Source organism: Lonchura striata, chromosome 3, assembly GCF_046129695.1.
Source record: "Lonchura striata isolate bLonStr1 chromosome 3, bLonStr1.mat, whole genome shotgun sequence".
NCBI classification, from domain to species: Eukaryota; Metazoa; Chordata; class Aves; order Passeriformes; family Estrildidae; genus Lonchura; species Lonchura striata.
Window position 1 is genome coordinate 39,519,199 of NC_134605.1, and position 26,086 is coordinate 39,545,284.

At 44.3% G+C, this 26,086-nt stretch overlaps 1 protein-coding gene across 1 annotated transcript in view; it reads left to right on the forward strand.

Annotated features, from left to right (window-relative positions):
• Positions 1 to 12,987, forward strand: part of KIF25 (kinesin family member 25) — a 41,316-nt gene extending 28,329 nt beyond the window's left edge. The window contains exons 11-15 of the mRNA XM_077781757.1: positions 660 to 836; positions 5,572 to 5,723; positions 8,239 to 8,436; positions 11,279 to 11,434; positions 12,594 to 12,987. Coding sequence (XP_077637883.1) covers positions 660 to 836; positions 5,572 to 5,723; positions 8,239 to 8,436; positions 11,279 to 11,434; positions 12,594 to 12,751 — 841 coding nt within the window. The 3' untranslated portion in view covers positions 12,752 to 12,987. The remainder of the gene's footprint in view (positions 1 to 659; positions 837 to 5,571; positions 5,724 to 8,238; positions 8,437 to 11,278; positions 11,435 to 12,593) is intronic.
• Positions 12,988 to 26,086: the final 13,099 nt, after the last annotated feature.

Genomic DNA, 26,086 nt, shown 5'->3' on the forward strand with positions numbered 1-26,086 from the left:
AATTTTTAACTACAATCTGTTCTTGTTTTAAGTGTTCTTAGATTTTTGCAGTCAAACATAATACAGGATTGACCTGATATGCTGCTATGTTATAGAAGAAGAGCCATTAGAAGTTTTTCCAGCTAAGCATGTTTGTTTTGGAAAAGTGTATAAGCTAAATCAAAGAACCAACCAATTTTGTATGAGAATAACTGTCTAACTGTAAATACTCTCCTGAATAGAAAAGTCCTTAATTTATGGATTTTCTGAGGCTGTGATCATATAACTTCTTCCAGATATAACTTCCCATCTCTATTCATTGCTTGCACTCTGCCAGATTTTATGCTCTGAGTGCAATAACTGCCAGCAGAGAAATTGTATAAAAAAATCCTGAGGTGGCAGGCTAGTGGAAAAAATAAGCTGACACAGCTGTTTGGAAAATTAAATTCTATTTACTTCCTCAAGTATAAATAAACTGTATATTCTGATTCTTCAAGTTAACATTAGCATATGGATGAGGCAATTCCATGGCTGCAGATACTTAATAAATGCTATTATCAGATAGTAATTATATTACAATTAAAGAATAGATCTCTATTTATAGATTGTTCATTTGGGGTTTGACTTCAACATTTTTGGACTTTTTTCTTCAAACTTTTTTCTCTTTATTTATTTGCCAGGCTCATTTCAGAAAAGCCACCAGGAAGTTACTGGGTTGAGGTATCTATTGTAGAAGTGTATAATAATGAAATTTTTGATCTTCTGGCCAAAGACAGCTGTGGAAAAGTGTTTGGCATCAAGCGTGATGTTGTCACAACCAGAGAAGGGAAGAGTGATGTGCCATTGCTGACACACGAGTGAGTACACGGCTTGTTCCTACCATCCAAACACTATCTGGTGTTAACGCCATGTACAGCTGTCACAAAATTGCAATTACAGGCACCAGATTGCTTCTAAACAATGAGTCCTTACTATATGCAAAAGAACAATTAATGTTTCTGTTAGCTCAGTCTATTAGATTGCAGTTGGCTGAAAATGTCAAAATAGTTCCAGAAATAACTGTACAATTACTTTGAGTTATACTCCTGTGCTAAGTGCCTTCTTCTTAGAATGCCTGAAGATTGCTGCACATGTTGTTGTTGCTGGATCTATGGTATCTTGTCAGCTGTAGAAAAAGAAGTGATAATCTAGTCACAAAGCACTTTTCATTCAGTCTTATTGAATTATAAATTTTACGGATTATAATAGAAATTTAAGTACAAGTAGTTAAGCAGTTGAAGGGTATTAGCTTTCCCTTTATGTACTGGAGTTACAAAAAATTAGAATAAGATTTTAAATGATCTTTTAATACAAATACCCATCTTAATATTACTTAACATTCTGTTTTCATAACTGGAGGTGTTAAAGCTGGAATTGTTATGTTGGCAGCATTTGAACTGGTAGGTCTTGAAAATCAAGGTTCTTCAGACTGAAAGCTAAGCAGCAAAGCTTCTCACCATTCACTTTTAAGATGTCCCTCCCCAGCATTGGTGTATGCCAGGTTTGATCCTTATTTACACAACTTGACAGTGTAGGGAGTGCAAGGGTATTTAAGGCTACAGTTATACTTACTTTAATGCCTTATTTTACTTACTAAGCATTACAAAGATTTGTTCTAGTACTCATGGGAATGATTCTTGGCATTATGTAAGCGTGGCATACAAAGCAAATGTACAGTGCTTTCTTTTTCATTCATTAACAAGAGGGAATCTGTTTCAGATGCTTCATTTTAGTATTGTCTGTGTTGTTTATCATAGAATGTCTTGAGCGGGAAGGGGCCCACAAGATCATTGAGTTCAACTCCTGGCCCTGTACAGGACAGCCCCGAGAGTCCCATTCTAGTACCTGGCCACCCTCTGGGTGAACTCTGGGTGAAGAACCTTTTCCTAATATCCAATGTAAACTTCCTGTGACAAAACTTCCGGCTGGTCCGTCAGGTCACCAGGGAGAAGAGGTTGGTTCCTGCCCCTCTGCTTCCCCTCACAAGGAAGTTGTAACTACAATGAGGTCTTGCCTCAGTCTCTTCTTCTCCAGGCTGAACAGACCAAGTCACCTCAGCTTATGCTCATGTGGCTTCCTCTCTAGGCCTTTCATCATTTTTATGGCCTTTCTTTGGGCTTTACACTAATAGTATCAACATTAGCAAACAAATTAGGATAAGCACCAGAGAGGTGATGGCGTACCCAGTGGAATTAAACTGGACATCTCTCTGTAAGCACCCAGCATGAGAACAGATTCCAGAAGGAAGTATGTGCATTATTGAGATGTCACATAAAGAAGTGTCCTGCTCCTTGAGTAAATAATGTTTGTGAAAAGAAACATCTTTTGAAAGCTTTATTGAAATGTGGATTTAATGCTATTCCCATCAAGCCTTGATAAAAATACAAGAAAGCACTGGAGGATTGTGCATTTATTGATTTGTACTTTCTAGCAATTTAACTGCTCATACAAAAGTAGGAACCCAGAAAAAATGTCAAGTAGTTTTCTTCACTGTAGGAGCTATAGGACTCTCCTTTCTTTCTATGAAACAATAAGCAGTGCAATATTCTCAGAAGGATTAACATTTGTATCTGGGTTTTGCCTGCTCTTTGGTCTTGAGGTTAAATACAATTTCCGTAAGAATTCTGCAAGCTTGATTGCACTCTGCATGCTCCATAAGAATATGGAATAAATGAAAAGTGACTAGAGCTTAAAGTGATTAATCCTTTTGCCCTTTCTGTCTATATTATGCTGACTGGTGGGTTTCTATATGTCTCTATTCTTGTATTTCCTCAATTGTGACTCTACTCCAACTTTTAGTATCTAGTTAAGGCTCTCCTGTCAAGGGAATGAAAAATTCCAGAAGAGGCTGGGAGCAGAACTTTACCTGTGTGTGCTGAATCTCTTGGAGGAGCTAATCTTTTTCCTTTGACTAGACAGGAAAGGGGCCATATGACTTAGAAAGTGAAGGTGGGTACATGTAGTGTAGGCATGCTGGGAGTTGAATTTTGCCTGTTTCATCAAAACCTCCAAGTAGTTTTTAATTATGGTATTTCAGTAACTAAGATGTTGGCCTGGCATAATTTTATTCCTGAAAAATGCCTGTCCCACTTCCCAAGGGAGCTTTGCATAGTTAGTGGGTGATCCATCTCTTTTCATAGGTTTTGGGAAAGAGAGAGGTGAGAAGCAGTGGGACTTGTGCCATAGAGACAAAAAAAAAAGAAACTGCAATAAGGTTTCATTTGTCCCTCTAGTTAATAAAATGGCTGCTCTGTTTATTTCTGTAAATTTTCATTTATGGCAAAGGAACCTGGCGCCTTGAACTAAAACTCTTAAAAACCATTTATCTCAGTTAATACTAAATTCTAATGCAAACATAAATAAAAATATGTATCTCAGTTACAATGCAAGCAGTGAAAAAAGTCCAATTCATAAACAGGTTATATTAATAATTACATAGAAAGGTTAATAAGAAAAAACAAACCCAAACAAAGTAAAGGAACCATTGAATGAGGCCACCCAGCTGCCCAAAATCTAAAGTAAACAGCTGGTGCTTTGAATAAAAACACATCCTCATTTATGATAATATTTCATCTAGAATATATTGGCCTGCTGGGTCTCATTGGCTTCTCCATATATCCACTAAAGTACAGTAGTCTCTTTCCTGCTAACACGTTCTTCTTATTGAATCATGAAAACCTCAGTCTCTTTCTTCTTTTATAGCTCGGTTGACTTTGGAGAACTTTCAGCATCAAATTTTTAATGTAACCACAACAGGGCTTCTCTTTGTAGAATCTGGTCCTGGAACGTGCGGCACATAGAGCACGATGAAGTTGCAGAGATTATACTAAAATATTATTTCTGCCAGTCCTGTGGAGGAACTACTGTGCCAAGCTCACCACACTGGGGTGGGGATGTTGCTTGTCTTCAAAGCCAGCTGCAGCTTCCCAGCCATAGGTGACCAGCACTGACAGGACACCCTGAGCCCTGTCTTCCTTGGCAAATGCAGAGATGGGGCAGCAGCTTGGAGCGCTGATTCTTTGCCAGCTCACAGCAGCAGCTTGCAGAAGCCAACAGCCTGGTGCTGCATCCTAGCCAAGGCCGCTTGCCCCTCAGGCCTTCCAGTCCTGGCTGACTAGCCACTGGATGATGCAGTTCAAGGCTTGGGAAGGCAGGATTGTGCCTCCTTGGATGTGAGGTAATAGTCAGGTCACCCCAGTGTAAGGCTCTGACTGTAGGAGCTGGAGCCACTGGTTCTCTGCTGGTACCAGGTCAAACAAGGAGGAGACATCCACAGTGAGTGCCTAGAAGTAGAGGTGTCACAGTGGAGGCCAGCATGTGTGGCTCAGGATTGATAGGGCAAGTATATAGTGATTGTTCACCTCATGTAGCCCTGGATACACAGGGAACTGCACTTAGATGGCAGCTTCTCCTAAGTGCCTATAGATATGGTGTGGCCAAATGCTTTTCTATGCTTCAGATGCCCTTGCTTTGTTTTTCGAGGAAATTGCTTTAGTTGAGTACAGTTTGTTTTGTTTTGTTATTCTGTCTTTAAACTCTTCAAGTATGGCTCTTAGCATAAAATAAGTTTGTGCCTGGTGTGACTTTTACTGAAATCAGCCAAATCTAAGTCATAAAGACCTTGCCTTTTATCACATGCTAGCTGCTACTTACTGCAGCATTGTGGAACCAAGCCTGTGGCCTGTCATGAGAGTTATTAATGGTTGTGCTGTTACAGAGCATTCCATGACCAAGCTATGATATGCAGTCATAATTTATATTCCCACCTAAAAACAACTCTTTAGGTGTTTTACCTTCAGTGATTATTGAAGAAGGCAACACAGTGAAAGAAAAGGGTAGTCTTATCTCATTTCTTTTAAACATTGCAAACAGGGAAAATGATAGTCGGTTTTTTCTTTACCTAGACACTTTATTTCATTTTCTGTGTGTATTTCACTGTGTGTGCTAGGACTTTGCCCCTGGATTGATCATATTTGCAGTATTTTCTTTAACAGGAAAGGAAAACAGATAGTATGAGATAAATGGTCTATAGAAATCACATCTATTTATTCTGATGTTGTACTCATTGAACAGTGAAACTGGACTTATTTCCAGGGATTCTGGATTTAATTCCAAATGTGAAATATGATTTCCAGAGGCCTGGAGAAATTTTGGAGTGTTTTACCTAAGAAAATGAGCTCCTCAGCATAAACTGCACAAATCTACTTCTGTAAGGCCAGGGATTCCAGCAATGTCTAAACCTGTGTCTTTTCTTCCAAAGTGTGGAGATACAGAAATGTCTGTTGCTTCAATGGCTGAGCTATAGTACCTCTGGACCTGTAAGGCTGGCAGACCTCTTCTGCAGCAGTTTCAGGACTGCTTCACAGATTTTGGCTTGAATTTTCATCTTTATCCCACCTGAAAAAGTCTGTTTGTGCAGCTAAAAACTGAGAGTAGTATAAGGAGAAGAGCAGAGAAATGGAAATGCTGAGGTTCTCATTCAAGTTGTCAGCTTTCTTGTGTGATCTTTCCTGCGAGTCAGTGAAATATCCTTCCTGTTTCTTTACTTCTTAGGACTGTTGAAAATGCATCTGAATTTTTGCATCTTGTCAACAAAGGCCTACAGCTGAGAGTCACACACCCAACACTGGTGCATGCTCATTCCTCTCGTTCTCATCTGGTAGTGACATTGACCATAACCACAGTTGTCTTTGGAGATAACTTTGGTAAGTAGGATGTTACTAAAATACATCTGGAGGCAGTTGTGTTTAGAAAAACAGTCTGTGGACTGGGAGGTTTCCATATTGCTTTTTCTTTCTTTTTCCAATGTTTCCTTTTTCCAACTGTTTTCTCAGTTGTTTTCATGTTTTCTAACTTTTACATTCCTTCTTAAATAACAGACCATTTTCATGTTTGACTGCTACTCAACCTTTCAGTTTCATAAAAACATAGCACTCTTCTTTACATGGCTTGACTTCCAGAGTTGAAGTTTTATTGCATGAGGCAACTAATGAATAAGTGTTATCAGAAAGTCATAAGGTATAAGATAGGAAAGATCTTGATAAGGTAGATAATCAAAGTAGCTAAATCACTTAGAATGAATAATTACATGTCATACAAAGTTTGTGGTTAAGCTACCTATAAATTTTAGGGATCATCATATGCTCTTGGTTGAGAGAGAATTAAATTTATTTACTCTCTGCCTTGCAAAAATGTCCATTAAATTCAGAATCTTTTGAACTGTTAATAATAGGCCATTGTATGAAAAGACAAAATACTTGTCCTATTTACTATGGCAACATTTATATTTCTACTTTCCACTACCACACCAAGACTTAACATTTTATTGGTTGAGGAACAACTTTCTATTTGGGCTCTTGGGGGTAAATTTGTTTTCTTTTGCTCACATTATAATTAGGCTCTCTGCTTTCAGTGCTGAGGTCCATCTCCTTCATACTCTGCAACAACAATATGATTTTAGAAAGTGGGAAATATTTAACATTTTTTTCCTTTAGACTGCTATCAGAAATTAAACCAACAGTATCAGAAAAGCAGAATAAACAGTGCCCTTTTTTACCTATGGGCCTTGCCAAAAGACACAGTTACTTCATAAGTTGCAGTTCCAGCATTCCCGATGTTAACTGTAGCCAGCTCCAGTTTCTTGTCAGTTAGACTGATGGTACTTACCTAAACTCAGTGCTTGTACCATTAGCACAGCAGCAATCTTGTCTAGTCCAGAGTTCCCTTTGCCACTTCTAACTGCAGCCACTCCATTGTGGCCTGGCAGCAAAGCTTTGCAGAAATGTCTAATTGTGTTGAATGCAGACTCTGGCTTTTGACTCACAGCATGTGGGTGAAGATGTGCATTGTAAGGAAACAGAGAGCAGCACTGCAGCTGGGGCCTCACTGCAGCAGTGTGTGACAGCACAGCCTGGCCTGTTTAAAATTAAAGGATCCTGATTTAAAAGCCAGGTGCCATTGTCAAACATCTTAATGTCAGATACCTGAGTCCCTAAATAAAAAGTTGTAAAGTCTGTGATGAGTTCTGCACCTAAAACCAGGGTTGACAAGCCAGCACTTCTTCAGGTTTGATTAAGGCATTTTAGTATTTTGATCAATATTATCTGTTGTTTCAGGAAAGCTGTTTCTTAATTTCATTGTCTAAAACTGAAGAGGAGTGGGAACACTTAGTTTGACACTGTATGGCCTGAAGCCATTTCTTCTGTGTAAACCAACCCAGCTGCTCTGCCTACACTGTGAAGAGCTGGGTCAGGGTTTAGCAGCAGCATGCTTGGAGAAGTACAGAGCTCTGTAATGCAAGTCAGTCTGCTCCTTAGTCAAGTTTTGTAGTTAGAAACTTTCTACTGTTCCAACTAGAATACTGTAAGCACCCAAGGAGGTCTGTTGTCTCTATAACCTGTAGCAGTATATGTGCCTTTTATTCTTTTATTCTTTCAGAGAGAGAAAGAAAGAGATAAATGAGAACCAAGACACTAAGAAAAAAAAAAAAAAAAAAAAACAACAAAAAACAACTGCTTTGGGAAATCCATTTTGCATATATTCCTGCTAAACTAATGTGAAAGCAGCTTTCCCAGAGAGTCTTTGTCTTCCTTCCCAACAAAGAGAGAAAGCCAGATGCTTCTGCAGAGGCATAATACTAGTAGATAACCAACCTGAACAAGTGAGAATAACACTATTGAGGATAATAGCTCATCATGTGGAGATCTCACAGTGGGATATGAGGGCTGAAGGAAATCTAGGGGGAACAGCAGCAAAGGACAAAATAGAAGAGGCAGGATAGGATTTTATTTTTTTTTTTTTGCCAGAGCACCAGGAGATGATGTTTCAAGTACATAGAATCAGTTTTCAGAGCCTACTGCTCCCAAGCATCTGAAATTGACTTTGGTTGCAATCAGTCTAAAACTTTTTAAAAGGTCTCTCTAAAATCCTTACTGTACTCTCATTTCTTGCTTTCCACACAGATGTGTCAACAATAGGGATATTGGATGCAACACAATCCACACCAAAGCTTGTTACCAACTGGTATGATCAGTTTGATGAGTAAAACTTTAAATAAGATAGAAAAAGTCATTCAGTCTGCCTGTGCCATGGATTTTGGCTTGTACATTGCTTCTGTTTGAAGCAGCAGATACTTTACATCCCCTATTGATGCCCCATTTTTTTCCCATGTCAATTCTCAGTGTCAGTGAGAAGCTTTCGTTTGTTTTTTCCATTAACCAGGTACTTTATGTGAAGATGAACAAACCAGTCAGAGACTAAATAAAGAGGCTTCCTTCACCTTTGCACAAAAAATGAGAGACAATAAATCCACCTCTTCTTCCAGAGCCTCTTCACCAGTTCAGCTTGAAGCAACTGAGAAGATGAAGCAAGTCAAAACAAGACTGCAGTTGGTGGACCTGGCTGGGAGCGAGTGTGTTGGTAAGTGAATGTGTCTGTTCGTGGGCATGGATCCTCATGGATCCAGATTACAATAAATGCCTTAGTTCTCTAGGGAGGGATACATGCTACCCTGCTCTCACACAGAGGTGGTTTAAACCCACAGATCCTGGCATAAACAAAATTTGAGGGCTGATTGATCCAGTTCCACACTGGTATAGTTTAACTCGATGTATGGCTGTATAAGCTTGAAATAAGCCCAGGACACTTATCCATATCATAGATACACTATTTGTTCAGACTGCTTTTATTAGACCTGTTTTTCTACTCTGAAAATTAGCATGTCTTTCATACAGGAATGTTTAAAGGGCAAAAATGATTTAAATATTACAAATATCTGTAATAATTGATATCACCATGTGTGGATTTTTTCTGCTTTATTGTGGAAAAAGTCTTGGAGGAAATTAGTGTTGAAAAGATAATATTGTTTTCATTGTTTCTTCAAAGCATTTTACTCTTGCCTCCTCTATGCACACAATAATTTCAAAAACTTGATTATTTCCTAAAGGACAAGCTTTCTTACCAAGAAAGACCATGAAGCCAAATGTATCATTCCAGAAATAATGTTTTGAAAAGTGAACCAGTATTATGAAAGAGTCTTTTACTTTACTGCCAAGAATTCTTGCTGTTGCTCACTGTTAAACTTTTGTTCTACAGAGAAACCTAATATAATACATTATTTTTTCATTTGCTCTAAATGCTGAAAACATGTAATTGAGCAACAGGGCGTGTGTTTGTTCTCTCAGTTAAACCAGGACAAACATTCTTTGGGGCTTGGCAGGCCAGATCCTCCAGTGAAGCCAGAAGAGCTGTGCTCACATCGGTGTTAGATGAGTTAGTCAGTGGCAGACTGACCTCTGCCATCAGATGTGCTAGTGGACGTACTCTGCTGAAAGTGAGGGCAGTGTTAACTCATAATTGTTTTAAAATGTGAGCAAATCTGAGTGAGCAGCAGTACCTCAAGCTTCTCACACACATCAGCACCCAGCCCTGTTGGCTCTACAGCTGGCCTGGGTCATTTGCAGCATTTACAAGACAATTGGTCCCTTTTTAGCAAACTGTGTTTCACTTTGAAAACTTAGCTAAATACTTTGTCAAAGTTCATCTATCAAAATGCATATAAACAGCAAACATGTACCCCCTCCCCTATTTGCCGTTTTCTCCTTTAGGAGTATAACTGTTATCCCAGGAGTCCACTTTTCTTTGATATACAAGCAGCCTGAGGATGGCTGTATATATAATTACCGCAAAGTTACCCTGAGATTCATCCTATCTTGGATTGTTATCCACCCTTTGGGAGGTGTAGGGAACGCTGCCTGCTCCTGGATGGTATAGATGAGTGGAGACAAGAGATCTCTGAAGGTTGCTCTTGGGGAGTAAGGTTTATTAGGGATGGAGAAAGGTCCTGCCTACGCAGCACTTGTTGAGGCTTGAGAGGATGGGGGAGGGGAGAGACAAGAGGATGCTCTAGGAGAGGGGAAGTTCCAAGAGGAGGGGAAGTTCCAAGAGAGCGTCTGGCCCCTCGCAGCCCCCTTATCAGGGGGCTTCAGGATGGGCTGGAACAAGGCTTGGGCCAATGGCGTCACAGGCACTTGATGTTTTAGGGGAGGGTTACAGGTGCGGGGTGAACCATACGTTTTGGGGGGTGAGATGGAACAGTCCACTTGACCCCTGGACCCACCCATAGGCAGGGGCATTGTCTGGCTAGCAGAGAGGACTGTTCTCATCCTGGCTGAATTATTTATGAATAATTATATTTATCTATCCTCTCCAACAGGCAGGGTCTTTCAAACTGTTTTGCTCTGTCTCTGACAACTGCAGACTCTACCACTCTAACCTCATCCTCTCTCACAGTCATAGTTCTACAGCCCTCCCTGTCCAGACTCCTGGGGTTTTTGCTATTACCGCACTTCTTCACATTTCTCTCTTGAACACCTCCTTTGCTAGAAAATGCTGGCCTAAGCGGAAAACAAGATTTCTAGCCACTCCCCGTACCTGTCCAGTGGTAGAAGAATAGGCAGTAGAGGAAGATGTTGGCCCCATCTGATCATCCCACTGTCATCAGCTCTGCCTGACATGGATCTTGTGCTCTGGGTAAAAGTGATCTGCACCTCATCCACTCTCCTCAGGAAAGCTTGAATTTGAATAATACGATGCTAAATGCTAATAGCAAATTTCTCTTCCCCAAATGGCAAAGCTAAGGACAGCAGGAATTAATTACTCTTAACTGCATCCTCATCCAGACTGATCAAAGAGTTGAGCTTGCAGCACCTTTTTGAATTGGTGCAATGTGTTCCATAGACCAAACCTTTACAGTGTTGCTCGGGGGCAGCATAGCCACATACAACCATGCTGGGTGTGTGGTAGAAGGGCACCATTTTCCTTCATCCATTTCCTTACAGCAAATCATGCCATAAAACAGTAATTCACGGGCTTTGGTGAATACAAACACTTCACATTTGTGGCTCTTGTACAGTTTTCTCTCTGCAGCTTGTGCCATCAATGTCTCTTCTCTTTTTCCAAAGGGATACAAATGGGGCAGCTAATTATCATAAAAATGGTGGAACAAAACAGGCTTCTCTTTGGGGCCATTGTGGAGCCATTGTTTTCAAAAGTGTGTTGTCTTGTCTGATCTACTTCCTTGGTTCCTTGTTCTTAATATACATGGAGCCAAAAATGCATTGTACATCTGCAGAGATCAACTTTAACATGAGATGCTTTGGACCATCTGTAGACACTGAATCTTCTTTAACCTTTTCTCTACATTAGAGTTTTGAAGCAGATTTGCTTAGTGTTACCAGTGCCTTTTTCTACACTGTACCAGGTATGTCTGGAGTGACAGGGGCAGTGCTGAGAGAGACCTCCTTCATCAACCGCAGCCTGTCCGCCCTGGCTGATGTTCTGGGAGCAATAGCAGAGCAGCGAGCTCACATCCCATACCGGAACAGCAAACTTACACATCTGCTTCAGGACTCCGTAGGTGAGGGGTTATTCTGACTCTTGTTCAACAATATAGATTTCTTCTCCTGATTTTTCCTCTCCTTGTCTGTGTAAAACTAGAAGATGACCTTCTCCTCCTTGCTTGAATGTGCCCTCTATTTCAAAGACTCTGGGTCACTGTGTGAGTACATAGCAACAGTTCTGAACTCCTGAATCAGGCTAAATCTTGTTGTTTCCAAAGCTCAGTTGAAGAACATCTCAATGGGATCGTCTAATGGGTAAATATTGCATTTCACCAGTGTTTCATGTCAGGTACAGCTTAAAAGTTAAACTTCAATCTTTATTACTACAGGAATGCTTGCACATCCGTTAGCATTGTGCCCTGTAGCAGCAAGACAAGGGAGGAACACAGGACATGGCACTGTGCTACAGTTTTGTATTGGGATCACTTCCTCTTCTTTAGCTCCTCATTAATGCAGAAGCAATTTTAAAGCAAGTGTTATGCCTGCAGTAATGTCAGATTTGTGTCCATATGTGTAGTACATTAGTCCATTTTTCTTCAGCCAGAAAATATTAGCCCTTATGCTTTTAATTTCCAGTTCATGGTATTGACAGTGAATGAGGTAACGGTTCTACAGAGTTTCTGAAATACTGTGAATTTTTTTGCTTAAGCTTTGATTTTCACTTAATACTGGAGTCCCTACTGTGAAAAGGGGAAGACAAAAAGAGAAGTGAGAGCTGTGTTTTATGGGTGCTGAGCCTGATTTAAACTAAGTCTGTTTTGTGAAGTGTTGAAAATGGCTGTGTCCTCCTTTGTTTAATTATTGTTTGCAAACTTCAAGTATATTTTGTTTTACTGTCACACAAGCCATTTTGCTATTATCCCAAATTTACAAATATTTGACAGAACTTAAATTAGTGTCCAGAACCATAACATGTTGATTAATTGATGAAGCTAATAGGGGAAAAAAAAATCTATATTAGAGATTGTTAAATACTTGGGAGCAAACATCATATTGTTAGATATAGACTCATGAAAGAGCTGTCTGTTTCAACAGCCCTTTCCAGGAGCAGTCTTCTGCTTCATGAAAGCAATGGTAACCTGTGCTCACTGTTGTGTAGATGAGTATGGTAACAATGTATAACTTACTGAAAATAATGAGGTAAATAAGTATGTTTTGTCTTTCCCCTGCTTTTAGGAGGTGATGCTAAACTGTTGGTGATGCTGTGCATCTCCCCTGGCCAAAAGTACTTAACAGAATCAATGCAGTCTCTGGGATTTGGAACTCGTGCTCGGCAAGTTCAGAGAGGACAAATCAAGAAGAAAAATTTCCCAGTGCCTAGTAAAGGAAAATAAAACCTAAGACTCCTATGGATTAAAGTATCATTAATGAGTTCCTCAGACTGAAATGTATATTGTTGTCCTTAAGCCATTCTTTTAGATATCAACTGCCAGTTAAACAATCCTCACCATGGTATTAGTAAGCAATAAACCTGCTAATGATGCTCTTGCTCCAGAGATAATAGCAAGTATTGACAACAGCTACCCACCCTGGTAGAATGGTAGAGAAATAAACTGGCCTATAAGACGTGGCTTTGGTGATGTGTTTCTTTAATTCTGCTTGCCCTAAGTCAACAGGGCCCTGATTTAGGGTGGTTTGCTTCTGAAAAGCCAAGGATGCATCCTGTCTTCTCAGTAGAAGCCAGGAGTCTAAATATCATTCCAGTGCTTCATATCAGCAAGTGAAATACTTCCTCCCAGCTTGGATTAAAATGAGACACATAATTTTTTAATTGCTTTTCTATCTGGCATGGATGGGGTCATTCCTAATGCACTAGCAACAGGTAGGAGTGTAAAGGAACACATCAGCTGTACTGAATGGAGTTTTGTTCTCTGGTTTTAGGTAGGAAATAATGGCATTACTGAGATGGAGAAAAATAAGTAAGGCTGTATCTGTTAGCCCTCTGGAATGTAGCTTAGAAAGCAAATGAGGGATTATACAACTCTCTGAAAACACACTTAAGTTAAATAGTTGGAATGAGTCCCAGCTCTGCTGAGTTCATTAAACCCACAGCTTTGCCTGTTTGGGGGGTATTTTTGCTCCATGAATGCTGAGAGGCCCTGAACTACAGATCCTAATGGGACCCAACTTGTACAACTGTTGTAGTAATCTGGCCTATTGTTTCACTTGCATTTCTGAAGCAAGTTAAATACATCACAACCTTGACACTGTACCTTCAGCTTAAAAAAGGATAGCCACATGAATAAAACACAAAACACCGGCTTGTGATATGCTGTTTGTCACCCTTTTACACCAATGGTGAGACAATGGCAGAGTTTGTAAATGAAGTGACACTGGGAGAACTTTCAAGGAAGTTCAAGCAATAATGTTAGAGGTGAGAAGTAAGCCCAAGATGAACAATTGGGTTCAAGCAACATTTGATGTGTTCGGTGCACTAAATTATTGCTCAGCAGAGGCCTTAAGAGTCACTCTTAATTTTTTTTTTCCACCAGCAATTACTCTGCCCCTAGACTGGGAGAGAGGTCGTTGTTAGGTCACCTCAAGAAGGCTTAAATTGCAGTGGCCTGCCCCAAAAGCTGGAGTTTATAGTATTCCAAGTCACTTAACCTTCACAAGCACAAATATTTATCCAGAGATTATGTAGCATACTATTATTGGAATTTCACCCTTGAATATATAACAGCTGCCGTGTTGCTTGCAGTGCTGTGGTGCTCAGAACGTAAGTATTGAACCAGAGAGCTGTAATAACACTTGTTATCCTAAATATATCATGAGGGTAAAAAAGCCTTAACTTTACCTAATTGCAGCAGTAACAGAGGGGTAGAAAACAAACCTGGCCATGGGAATTTAGGAAGCTGAGTGGTCAGTAAAGCAATCTCAGGTGAGGAAAGTGTCAGAGCAAGGAACGTCAGCCTGGTAAACAAAATGCAGGAGCAGCTTCAAGCTAACCGTAGTCTCTGGTCAGCTGGGTTACTAAAGCAGCCTGGATTACAGCTCAAAGAGAGGTTAAATAACAAGGGCTGATTCTACCAGCAGTTAAAAGTAAGTTCAAGTATTTTAAGGATTTGACATCTTTAACTGTTACAAAGAAGTGCAACTTGCCAGGAGTTGTTCTTTCTTATGAAAAACCGCCCTGCAAAACTTTGGATTTATTTATAATCTTTATTGTAGGAGAAAAGCAGCAGTACTTATTATTGAAGCAGAGAAATAAACCCCTCAAATATGAGCAAAAAGGTTAAGTTTCTACATTAACATTAACTCTGCCAAACTGAGAGTATGCAGCATTCCCTAATCCTGTTTTCCTTGTCAGGATAGCATATCACTCACTGTTTGACCTGCACAACAGAGTGTACAGGATATGCAGGGCAGTAGGGTTAACATTTTGTCCTAACAACTTTCAGGTTTGGAATTTCCTGGGTTATAGAGATGTGATTGCTCAATCGCAGTTTCAGAAGGGAAAAAGGGTAAAAGCTGTAAGGGTGAAATGGCTTTACTCATGCGTCTAAGCTGAATTGCCTTCTGTCCCAAGAGTCACTCAGGCCTGCCAAAGGATGATATTTTGACATGTAACATGTCTTGTGGAGCAAGCAAAACAGCATGTGCAAGACCCTGTACGTCTTTGCTGTCATTTTTCAGTGTTTAGGTCTTTTGTGCTTTGAAATGACATGTATTTTAGAAAAGCAGATGTGATAGACATTCACAGAGCTGACCTCAAGGTTTCCATCTCTGACTAAAGCCTATCCTGATAAACCAGTCCTCACTATATTGGCACTGTAAAGCTGAAACACACATACCAACACTAGAAGAAAGGTGATGTTTGAAAGAATTCTGAAATATTGAGATAGAAGGGCATAAGCACCAGGGAAAAGGTGGTTGTTCTTAAGAATGCCCATGTAGTTTATATGCTAAAACAGCTTTACTCTCTGTAAGGGCAGGGGCACAACCAAATGAGCATAAATACAATGTAGATCAGGTGAAGATCCTTTCAGTGAAGTCCATGAGTGCATGTAGCATTCAACTCGTGTCTTGGGGCACTGAAGCTGGAGCACTCTCAGCCCTGCTTCAGACAAGTCACTGGGTCACTGTCTCACAGTGATGCTCAGTATAGAGGAGAGCTGTTTCCTATCCATGATCCACATGCCTTGGTGTCAGTCAACATGTTAACCTTCCACTGCTGGGCTCTCATTCTCCTCCCCTGCGCCCCGACTTTCTCTTGTGACATTTCAGTTGGTGCTCACCTATGTCACACTTTCCCCTGGCTGGCCTAGGAAATAGGCACACATCTACGTGATGCTGCAAGGCACCACAAATCCCAGCTACCCATGGGTTTGCCCTTCATGAGCTCCTCTTCAATTTATGCAGCTCCCTGTGGAGGAGCTGAGCAAATAATTTCAGCAATAGTATCCAGAAACCTCCAACTCTTCCTTCAAGAGCCTGCCCCCTGCAGAAACCACAGCAAACACAAGAGAATTTGCTCTCATGAATGCTTTTGGTACTCAGCATCCTGGTTTAGTGTCCAGTTGGCCAAGGAGCCAACGGTGTGGAGCCCGACCAGCACAGCACCTGCCTGGGAGGCCCAGGGTCCCACAGTCATGCAGATGTACCCCAGAGCACCTTACTTAAAAGTGGAAGCAACTTCCACACTCCTAACCCATAGACCAAGCATCCTCCCAGAAAGCAAAAACTTTGGATCCAGTTCAAAGACAAATCTTTGAGCTCTTGTTTCTCCCAGTATGCAATTTGCTCTAGCTTGAAGGTCATTTAGTGGATCTGGAGATGGGGTGAGGAAAATGGGACTCTGACAGACCAATCCCCAAGGCCTAATAGCAGCAAGTGCTTGTCTAAGGTTTCTGCTTACTATGCTTGCACAGATAAGTGTACACATAAACCTACACTAAGTTAGCAGAAATCTAGACTTAGCAAGAATGACACAATGACCTTTAAAGTACAAGTCCAAAATTTGGCCCAAAATTACAGTTTGGTGCCCATATTTCTTTGTGGATTTATCATTACAGACTGAATTTATCAGCTGAGGTTGGTGGTTGACCTTGCAGCCAAAGGAAAGGGATTAACAGGACAGATCTAGTTTCAGCAATAACTCTGCCTTCCTAGTCAATCAAGGGAGTCCAGGCAAAGAGTTTAGAGCATCAACACTCAGTTTGCCACAGCCAGGGAAATTGATTGCTCAAGGACTTTATCTTGAAGAACATACAACTGCTGTGGAGGGTTTTCACTTATGTTTTTCAGCCTTGAACCCTACCATGCCTGCCCAGCTCTGCAGTGCTGGTTCACGTGCCTTTCACCCTTTGCAAATATGTCCTCGGTTCCCTTGCAGTTTTCAGCTTTCTGAACAGGGCAAGGTTGCATGAAGTGAGGCAGAGCAGATCACATGGCAAAGAAGAAGGTCTCCACAGTTCTCTCTGAAGATGTTTTACTTGGCACTTGTAAGATACACCTTTGTGCAGGGCAGGTTACAATTTTTCTAGCTTTGGTGGTAAACCCACACTGCAGTTCACAGCACCCCCTCCAGACAATCCCTTAATCTTCCTCATCACCTAGGAACACTCTTATCAGCAGAGCCCAAAGAAAACAGTGATCCACCATTGCTTAAGAGAGCTGCATATCATCACAGGGTTAAAACAAACCAGTAATCAAACCAGACAGTGTCTTTTGCCCACTCTTAAACAAAACCTTGACCTATGCTGACGTTTGAAAATTATATATTTAATTTCCATGTGTGGCTTCATAATTTGGCAGCAGCCACACCACAACGAGAGGCTGCTTTTAGCCAGGCTAGAAAAACCATAATCAGCATTGGAAGGTTCACAAAAATTTGTTACTAAATTGCTGATTCCATTTTATGAAGCACTATTCCAAACCCTTGCAAAATGTGAGGAACAGGGAGAATGAAGTGGTTACTGGAAAAGGCTTTTGGCTTTTGCTTAAAAGAAACAGTCTCAAGCTGATGGGCTTGCAAGTCCCTTCCAGCCAGGAGAAGCAGCAGCATCTGATCATGGAGGAGCAAGCAGGCCCAGAGTGCAGGGATGCCAAGGGTACTGCAGCCTTTCAAAAAACCAACTTGGCATTTAAAAAAGGACATTAACCATAGCCCCAGCCAGATCAAAATGCCACATATCATATAATGGAGGACACAGGGAGGATCTAATTGAAGGACACGAGAGAAGTAACATTGCCTACAACTATTTTTGTCCTCTTGTACACCCACTTTTATCAAACTAGATTTTATCTTGCAATGCATCTTCCCCTTTTTGTTTTGTTTATTTTTAAAAAATATAAGATTAAATTTGAGCCTTCTTGAATTAATGTATCTCATTATATTAGCATATCTTATCCACAGATTTTCAGGCCTAAAATTGCATCTCTGCTAATTTCCCTGGGGAACCTCAGTTAAGTCAAATTATCACCCCCTTCTTCTCCCAGCTCCCCTGGCTTCACTTTTGCAAGTATCTCCTCCAACACGTTTTGCAAGTATCCCCTCTTACTCTGTTACATGAAATTGCTATCCTGATTGGCATGAGTCATTGCCCAGCTGTTCACTTAAAAGCTGCACCAACAGTGCTTTTCCTTTTCATTGTCCTCTGGACTTTACTAATTACTTGTGTCCCTCTTCTACATAAAAGAAGACAAAACAAATAAACCAAAGGAACCACCAACAAAAAAGCCCCACCCCGCTACTATAAAAAGTTTTGGAAGCCACACCAGAAGCTTTGAAGTTCCAAGAGACAGAAGATGATAGCTCCTCACTTCAGATGTCTGGGTTTTTTTTGTAGCATGAGCCTCATCCACCTCCTTTGAGCATGCACACATACACAGAGACTTTGCCCACTACATTCTCTTAGCTGTTCTTTTAAATTATACAAGCTTCAGGAAAAACACACAACTCAATTCAGAAATGGGAGCATTTTGCAGGGCAACTGATAACACTAGTGAGCACTGCTTCTTTACGCTTTAGTCCTGGGCCTCAAATAATTCCAGCCTTTTGGCCAAGCAGCACCAATGTTCCTGTCACAATGTGCATTACACGTGCTCTGATAAGTTTTGTTTGTATTTGAGATCCATGTGTCCGCAGTTCTTTTCTCCTGACCCATGTCCCACACCCTCCCCAAAGCAGGTGGCTCAGTGTGGGTGGATGCACGCACTCATCCATGTGCTGCCTATAAAGGAGGTAGATGAGGAACCCATGCTGCTCTGATGGGCTCTGCTGCCAAGGCTGAATCCATGGAAAATTGTTAGCAGCTATTTACCATGCCAATGGTCAGCGTCTCCTAATGCAACCAAGCTTAGACAGTCAGATCTGACAAGTTATTTTACAGTGTCTTTCTCATGGGAAGCACTTCCCAACAGAGACAGAACAAAGTTTACAAGAGGCATTTCAATACTGCAGTACCTAAACAGAAACACCTCCTAGAGATGGCACAGGGTGCAGCCCACAGGGACAATAACCCAGCTGTTGGGAAGGTGCCAGGCAATGCAATAGCCTCTGCCTGGGCTGACACCAGTGAGGACAAGGGGCCATAAAGGGCATTGTACCTCTGGAGAGCCCCCACTGATGCTACGTTATGGAGAGATGTGCCCAGTCTCCATCCAGAAGAAAAGCTGATTCTGCTTCCTTACCAGAATCTGTTTTACCTGCTAGATTTGACATAACACTTGCAACAGCAAGGGGCAGGATGTGACTGTGATGCCTGAATACAAGAAGCTGTAGCTACACATTCACAGCATCAGCTCTTTTGTTTGCCCACGTGAATAAGGAGAGAGGATACTGATTGACACATTGGTTTGGGTATCACCTGGCTGTAAGAAATTCACAACAGCCACTTTAAGGACATGGGATGCAATCAATAGGCCTACAGTTTTCCAGCACAAGTAGGTCTATGTTAAACCCTTTTAGGAGCTTTGTCCCATAAACCCAGACACACCCAAATGTCACAACCTTTGCAGTCCTAGCTGCATGTCATGAGCTCAGCTTCTGTGCCATACAGACAAAGGGCAGAAGAATTGGTGAATAATAAAAATGTTAAAATGTGCAGTTGCATGGGGACTTGGAGCAGAGGACAATAAGTAAGCTACCTGCACAGTCCCAGGAAGAGTCCTGGTAAAGAAATCTTCCCTGGTCAAATTCCACAGCAGGGAAATGGAACACCTGGGGAAGCTGAGCACACAGGTACTGCTCCTGATCCTCCCATCACCAGGACTTCACCCAGTCTGGTTGTGGGCCTTGTATGAGCTTAGAAGTATCTACAGGTATTACCTCAGGCCATATTCGGACCAACAGAGCAGCTGCTCTCTCCACTCATATTTCTCCATCCACTTCCTCTTACTGGAGGTGAATACTCATGCTGTGTCTCTCCTGAAGTGAGCCCTGCACTTCCATGGCATGGTGAGGTGGTCCCTCTGCAGAACATCCCTGCCAAGCCAGGGAAGGGCTGGTGCCACTGAGGTGCTGCACAAGGCAGGAACAACTGCCTTCACCCAGGACATTGTTTTGGAGAGACCAGCCAAGCACAGAGGATCCCAACATCCCCAGATGCTCTGGGAGAGCCAGGGAAGGTTACACACTACAAGACCAGGCATGGACAGCAAACAGGAATCCTGCAGCCAGGTGTGCTCTGGGCAACACACAGTGTCACAGTTACAGGGTGGTGTGGTGATGGGGAGCTTGAAGGCAAGGCAACCTCATCACAGACACAAGAAAACAAAAGTATCCAACCTTAAAAGAAGGCCAAGGACTATTGGACACCATCTACTTCCCAAAAGGAGTGAAAGGGAAAAATGGAAAAGGCCACAGAGTCCCGAGGGAGCTTTGATAAAGTAATGGCAGGCACAAGATAGTGGAGATGCTGTGACACTGACTCATACAAATGTTGACTCACTGAAGTCCTGAAAACAGCCCTGGCAGATCAGATTTCATTGGCACTTAGCACCACACAGCTGAGATCCCATTCTCATTGCTGAGATTTTGCCAGATCCTGGCCAGAGTCTCAGCTTAGGCACCTGCTTTTGACAGAGCAGGTCCAAGAGGCTCCTAAAGAAGGGCCCCAGTGTCTCCCACCTGCACTCAGGAAGTGGCACTGCCACCAGGCCAGTCCCTGCAGGTGTCCTACTGCTACATCCTGCTGTCTCCTTCACCCAGCTCACGCTGCCAGGCATTTGTGGCCCACATCCAGACAGGGCTGCTCCCAGTTTAGACTCAGCAATCACAGCACATGTGCCCTGAGAGAGGACACTGTTGGACAACTGACATGTTTGAGGCCAAGGTCCTCTGCAGCTCAAAAGACCAGGACTGCAGAGCTGTTTATCCATGAGAATCCCAAGTTCCAGGCAACACAAGAGCCACAGATGTGATAAAATAAGGGCAATCAGGAGTAAAAGAAGCCTTGGCCTAATGATGCAGAGAGCACAGAAGACCTATCAAGGTCCTGCCAAGTTACTGATGCCCTCACCCATGCTATTACTGCCTGTAGTCTTTGCAAGTTATTCCTTACACCAGCACATCCCAGGGAAGAGTCGGCAGTTTCACCATTAGGAAACACCAGATAGGAGGAAGGTAGAAACAGTTTGCAGGACACATCCCAGCAGCTAATATGGCTCTTAGAGTGAACAACATTTGGAAAAGACAAGGAAGCAAACAAGCCCTACCCCATTACCCCAGCAAGTCTCTCCTTACTTCTCTCCTGGGCAGCTCATCCACAGGACCATGACACTGGAGCTTTCTGGTCACTTCTCACAGAGCTTCTGCTGAGCCCTTCTCTCTCACTTGGCTCTTTGCATCAGAAAGACAGCTGATCTCCTGTGCCTTGATTGCCTTCCTCCTGGACCTGCTACCAAGCTGCAGCAAATTAAACACCTGAGCCACCAGGAAAACTGTGGTCCCTGCTGTCAGGTGCAAGAGAGTGGCTTAGACACCAGAAACCATTCCATGCTCCTCCACACCTGGGATGTCACCCCCTCACTGTTTCCGCTGTCACCATGCCTTGTGGGGAATCTCTATTTTAACCACTTCATCCCGAAATTGAAAGAAATTGTACTTGGAGCATTGTGGGCACCTGCTTGGAGTTAGAGAGGCAGCTCTGAGCTAAGGACTGCCTTGATGAAGCAAGGCCAGAGTGGTGGCAGTAGCAGTCTGAAGCAGCAGCTTTGAGGAGTCTTTAAAGTTTGTTAACCTTAAAGATACTGGATTGTCCCAAAGCTCAGCTGTGTCCTTGGGAAAAAGAAGTCTGTGAGAGCTCCTATCTGCCTGTGTTAATCCTGAAAACAGGTTAAAGTTGGCATTATGGCTGTGGAGCTCTTCCTAAGTTTGCCTAAGCTGCCCTATGTTTTTCAGTACTAATGCTGAAAATTTTGGAGCTCAAATGGGTTTGTGCTGAAGCAGAATGGAAAGCAATGGTTTGTACCCTCTCTATTATTTGCAGAGCACAAGTTAAGCAAAGTCATACCCAGCTGCTCCCACAGCAAACCCTGCTGCAGGATGTGGCTATAGCTGAATGCCAGTGCTGCCAGCCAGGCTGGGCTGGGACAGGCTGGGAGCACAGCCCCTCCAGGGGAGCTGTCCACTCTCCCAGTCTCAAGGCACTGTGTAAGTGTGGGCTTGGATCTAGATGTTCCAAAACATACCTGTACTCAAGGCTCTCTATTGCCCTTCTGGCATGGGCCCTTAAGCACTCCTATTGCCAAATTTTCCCTTCAGCCAGGTATGCTGCAAAGCGTTCCTTGTTTTCCTGCTTACAAGCTGTAAGCCTTGTGCAGAAGCATGATTCAGGGGCCTGGGTTTCCAAAGAAAACCTAGAGCACTGCAACACCTGCACACATGTTGGGACAAAGGTGGCAATACTAACACTGTCTCCTGCCTCCAGGTGCCTCACTGGCCTTAATGCACCCACTCTGGTGACTGGCATGTCCTTGCTGACCATCCCAAGAACAGGAGCTGCCAAAAATGTATCAGTTAATCCAATAGAACTTTAACATAGGAATTATGGGAGCCTTCTCTTCACATCTGACTATAAAGACCATAGGCAGAAAGTTTGCATTAGCCACAGAAAGACCACATGGGTGGAAAACCCTCCCTGAGAGAGGTAGTGGTGCACTATGTTCACCAGAGGAGAGGAGTGGGTCACTGCTAGTGTCACTGGTCCTGCAAACACAGAGGGTTTAAGGATCCACTTCAGGGGACAATACAGGTAAAATCCAGGCTGGCTTCCCATGCCTCTCCCATACACCCAGAGAGCCATTTAACCCTAGAGATAAGGAGTGCCAGACAGGAAAGATTTCAATACCACTGTCAGGAGCAACAATAAACTGCATCTCAGTCCTTATTTCCAGCAGTGGGTATCTCAGAACAGGACAAAAACCTCCTCCCTCTCATCCCCAGAAGTTATACGTGGAGGAGAGAAAAGTACCTGGCTTCCTGCAGTGTAAGATTTTGCTCAGGAATTTCCATTCCAATAGCCAGAGGTCTTTTGCAGGCACTTGAGTTTGAGAGGGTACAGAGGGGAGGGTAACCCCAAAGCCTGCACTGAGCAGAAAAGCAGGGAGGGACTGCCTTGATGCAACTCTTCCAGTCTAAAAGTCCTTGATTTGACAGAGACCCATAGTCAAGGCTTTCTTTTTCACAAGGGTAGAGAACATGGATGTGGGAATTGGTCTCCATTGCAATGATTGTCAGACAGCTCAGCTGAGCTGTTTGTCACCTGGTTGTATCAAAGGGGCTGAATGCTTTCCGTGGCTAACACAAAATTATTTTTCCTACACTGAATGCTCTGCTGTTACTGAAGTGGTATTTTCCACGTGGTGACTTGAGATGTAAGGCTGTAGATTGGAAAGCAGCATATACCATATCCAATCATCTCATTGCATATGAGAATGGCATTGATTGGAGAAAGAAAAATGAAGATTGGTATAAATGTATTTATGAGATTCAAAATAAAAATGTGATATTTCCAGGAGTAAAAACAAAGCAGAATTTTAAAATACCACAGCTATGCTCTTGAATAACCCATACTCAGCTGCCCTTGCAGTCTGCCAGAAAGGATAAATATGATTTTTCATCATTTCATCTCTGCAGTAGAACAACAGACTTCTATGCAAGGCTTGCTATCTGGATCTTATTCTAGCAACTACAATCTCCTGCCTTCAGAGACAAACTCAGGATTCAGAAGGACAGATACAGCCACTACTTGGCTGACAGGCAGCATGAAAATACAGCATGGCCATAAGCTCCAGTGTGCCCTCAAAAAATGCCAGCAAAGGAAGGACAGGAACTACTTTGAGCTGGGTTTACTTTATAAAATGCTGTTTGGATGAGAGAAGTGAAACAAGACCCCTTCTGTACATTTCTCCATCATCTCCTTGCTTCCTCCAGCCCATCCCCGCTGACCAAAGGCATTCTTGCTGACACCAGACTCAGTTCCTGTGCTCCACTCCTGCTGAAGCCCTGCAGCAGTCAGGCTACCCAGGGCGTGCCATGCCAGCCGGGTGCTGTGCAAGAGGCACCTGTGCAGTGTCTCGCCAAGCTGTGGGCTCAGCCACTGTGCCAGCTGCCCCTGCTCCAAATGGGCTGAAGGCAAGGGCAGAAGGACCCAGCTGTGAACAGACAGAGGCCAAGCCTAATATTCAGCTACCCAAAGGGGCCATGGAGCTAGAGCTGGATGGTGGGCAAGTGATTGCAATGGCACTCAGATGGCATTAAAAATTCAGTATGAAATTAAAAATTCAGTACGTCTGATTTCCTGGGTGCACCTAAGGGAAATACCCAGTGGTGCTGCTCTGACACGGCAGAGGTTCTGCAGAAAGGAAGCTCGCTCCACGTCAGAGAAAAGCCGCATCACTGAGCAGTGCTTGGGGCTCCCTCACACCCGTCCTGTCCCCACCATGGCCCGTGCTGACACGAAGGCACAGAGCTGTCCCAGCCACAGCATCTCCGGCGCCGCTGCCTGCTCCTCGGGGACTTCTCATCCCATTAAACCCGTTTCCTTTCTTAAACCAGCTTGTCAGAGGGAGGGAAGGTTCTGAACTCGTAGCAGCGTTTCACGGTTAAATTACCCCGTGCCAAGGGTGACCAGAGGCTAAAGGGCATCAGCGCAGTTTAGGTACACATCCCTCCTTGCTGGAGCTGGACCCCGAGGCCGGGAACGCTCCATGACGCTTTTTGTGCGGCATCCAGTTAGCACCCGGCGGCCACCGCTGGCTTCGGGCTCTGCTTACTCAAGCACCGATCGCCCCAGGGTACACGGTCAGCCCGGACCCGGCAGAGCGCTGACAGAGGCCGCCCGAGGTGAGCCGGCACCGCTCGGTCGGCCCGGCCTGGAGCCCGGCCCGGAGCCCCGGAGCCCCCGGCCCGGAGCCCGGGAGCCCGGCCCGGAGCCCGGCCCGGAGCCCCGGAGCCCCCGGCCCGGAGCCCGGGAGCCCGGCCCGGAGCCCGGCCCGGAGCCCCCGGCCCGGAGCCCCCGGCCCGGAGCCCGGCCCGGAGCCCCCGGCCCGGAGCCCGGGAGCCCGGCCCGGAGCCCCCGGCCCGGAGCCCGGAGCCCGGCCCGGAGCCCCCGGCCCGGAGCCCGGAGCCCGGCCCGGAGCCCCCGGCCCGGAGCCCGGAGCCCGGCCCGGAGTCCCCGCTCCGGAGCCCGGAGCCCGGCCCGGAGCCCCCGGCCCGGAGCCCGGAGCCCGGCCCGGAGCCCCCGGCCCGGAGCCCGGAGCCCGGCCCGGAGCCCCCGGCCCGGAGCCCGGAGCCCGCCCTGGAGTCCCCGCTCCGGAGCCCGGAGCCCGCCCTGGAGCCCGGCCCGGCCGTGCGGCCGCCGCGCTCCTCGGACGCCCCCGCGCGGCCCGGGCCGGCCCTGCCGCGCTGCCCTCGGAGCCGCGCGGGCACCGCTGCCGCCGCAGGCCGGCAGAGCCGCCGGGGACACGATCGGCCCCTTCCTCCTCCCCACGCCACAGATGCTGGGCGTCCAGAAGAGACACGAAGGCAGGAGCCACGCCCTGGGCACCACGGGCCCGGGAGGACGCTCCAAGAATGGGGAGGCATCAAAGCAGAGGCTCCGAGGTAGAGGTGGAGCGGACGAGGGGAGGGATGAGGGAGCAGAGCTGCCGCCAGAAGCCGGACAAAGTAACCAGGAGCCACCCGACCCGATAAGAACCTTGCTGGGGGACAAAGAGCTACAGCTTTCCAGTGAGAGGCTTTAGCACCAGCTGTTGCTCAAAAATGTTCAGACTCTTAAAATATGCTATCAGCCTCCAGTGTCTCAGAATTTGCTGCCAAGAAATCCATTGAAGAACTGCTCCCACCTCACCCAAAACACCTGGGTTGTTTTACGCATCAGCTTTAGCGCACACCTTCAGCCTTACCTCCATGCAGCTCCCACAGCTGGCACGCCTCAAACAGACCCAGTGTAGGAACCACGTTGTTCCCATCCCACACTGCAGCACTTGACTGAAGTCACACAGGATTCGCTGGTACCAGGAGAAGCCCCATCTTCTGAGACAGACTCGTTCTATACGTGTTGGTCAGCAGCAGTCCACTCTAGAGGGCAATAAAGTGCTGTTACTTGCCAAGCAAAGAAACAAAGAGAAGTGACCAAGTTCTTCAAATTTGGGTGACTTAATGTTGATCTGTTATTTATTTTTACCTCCATACAAAGCTCCATGTGTAATCAAATCACCCA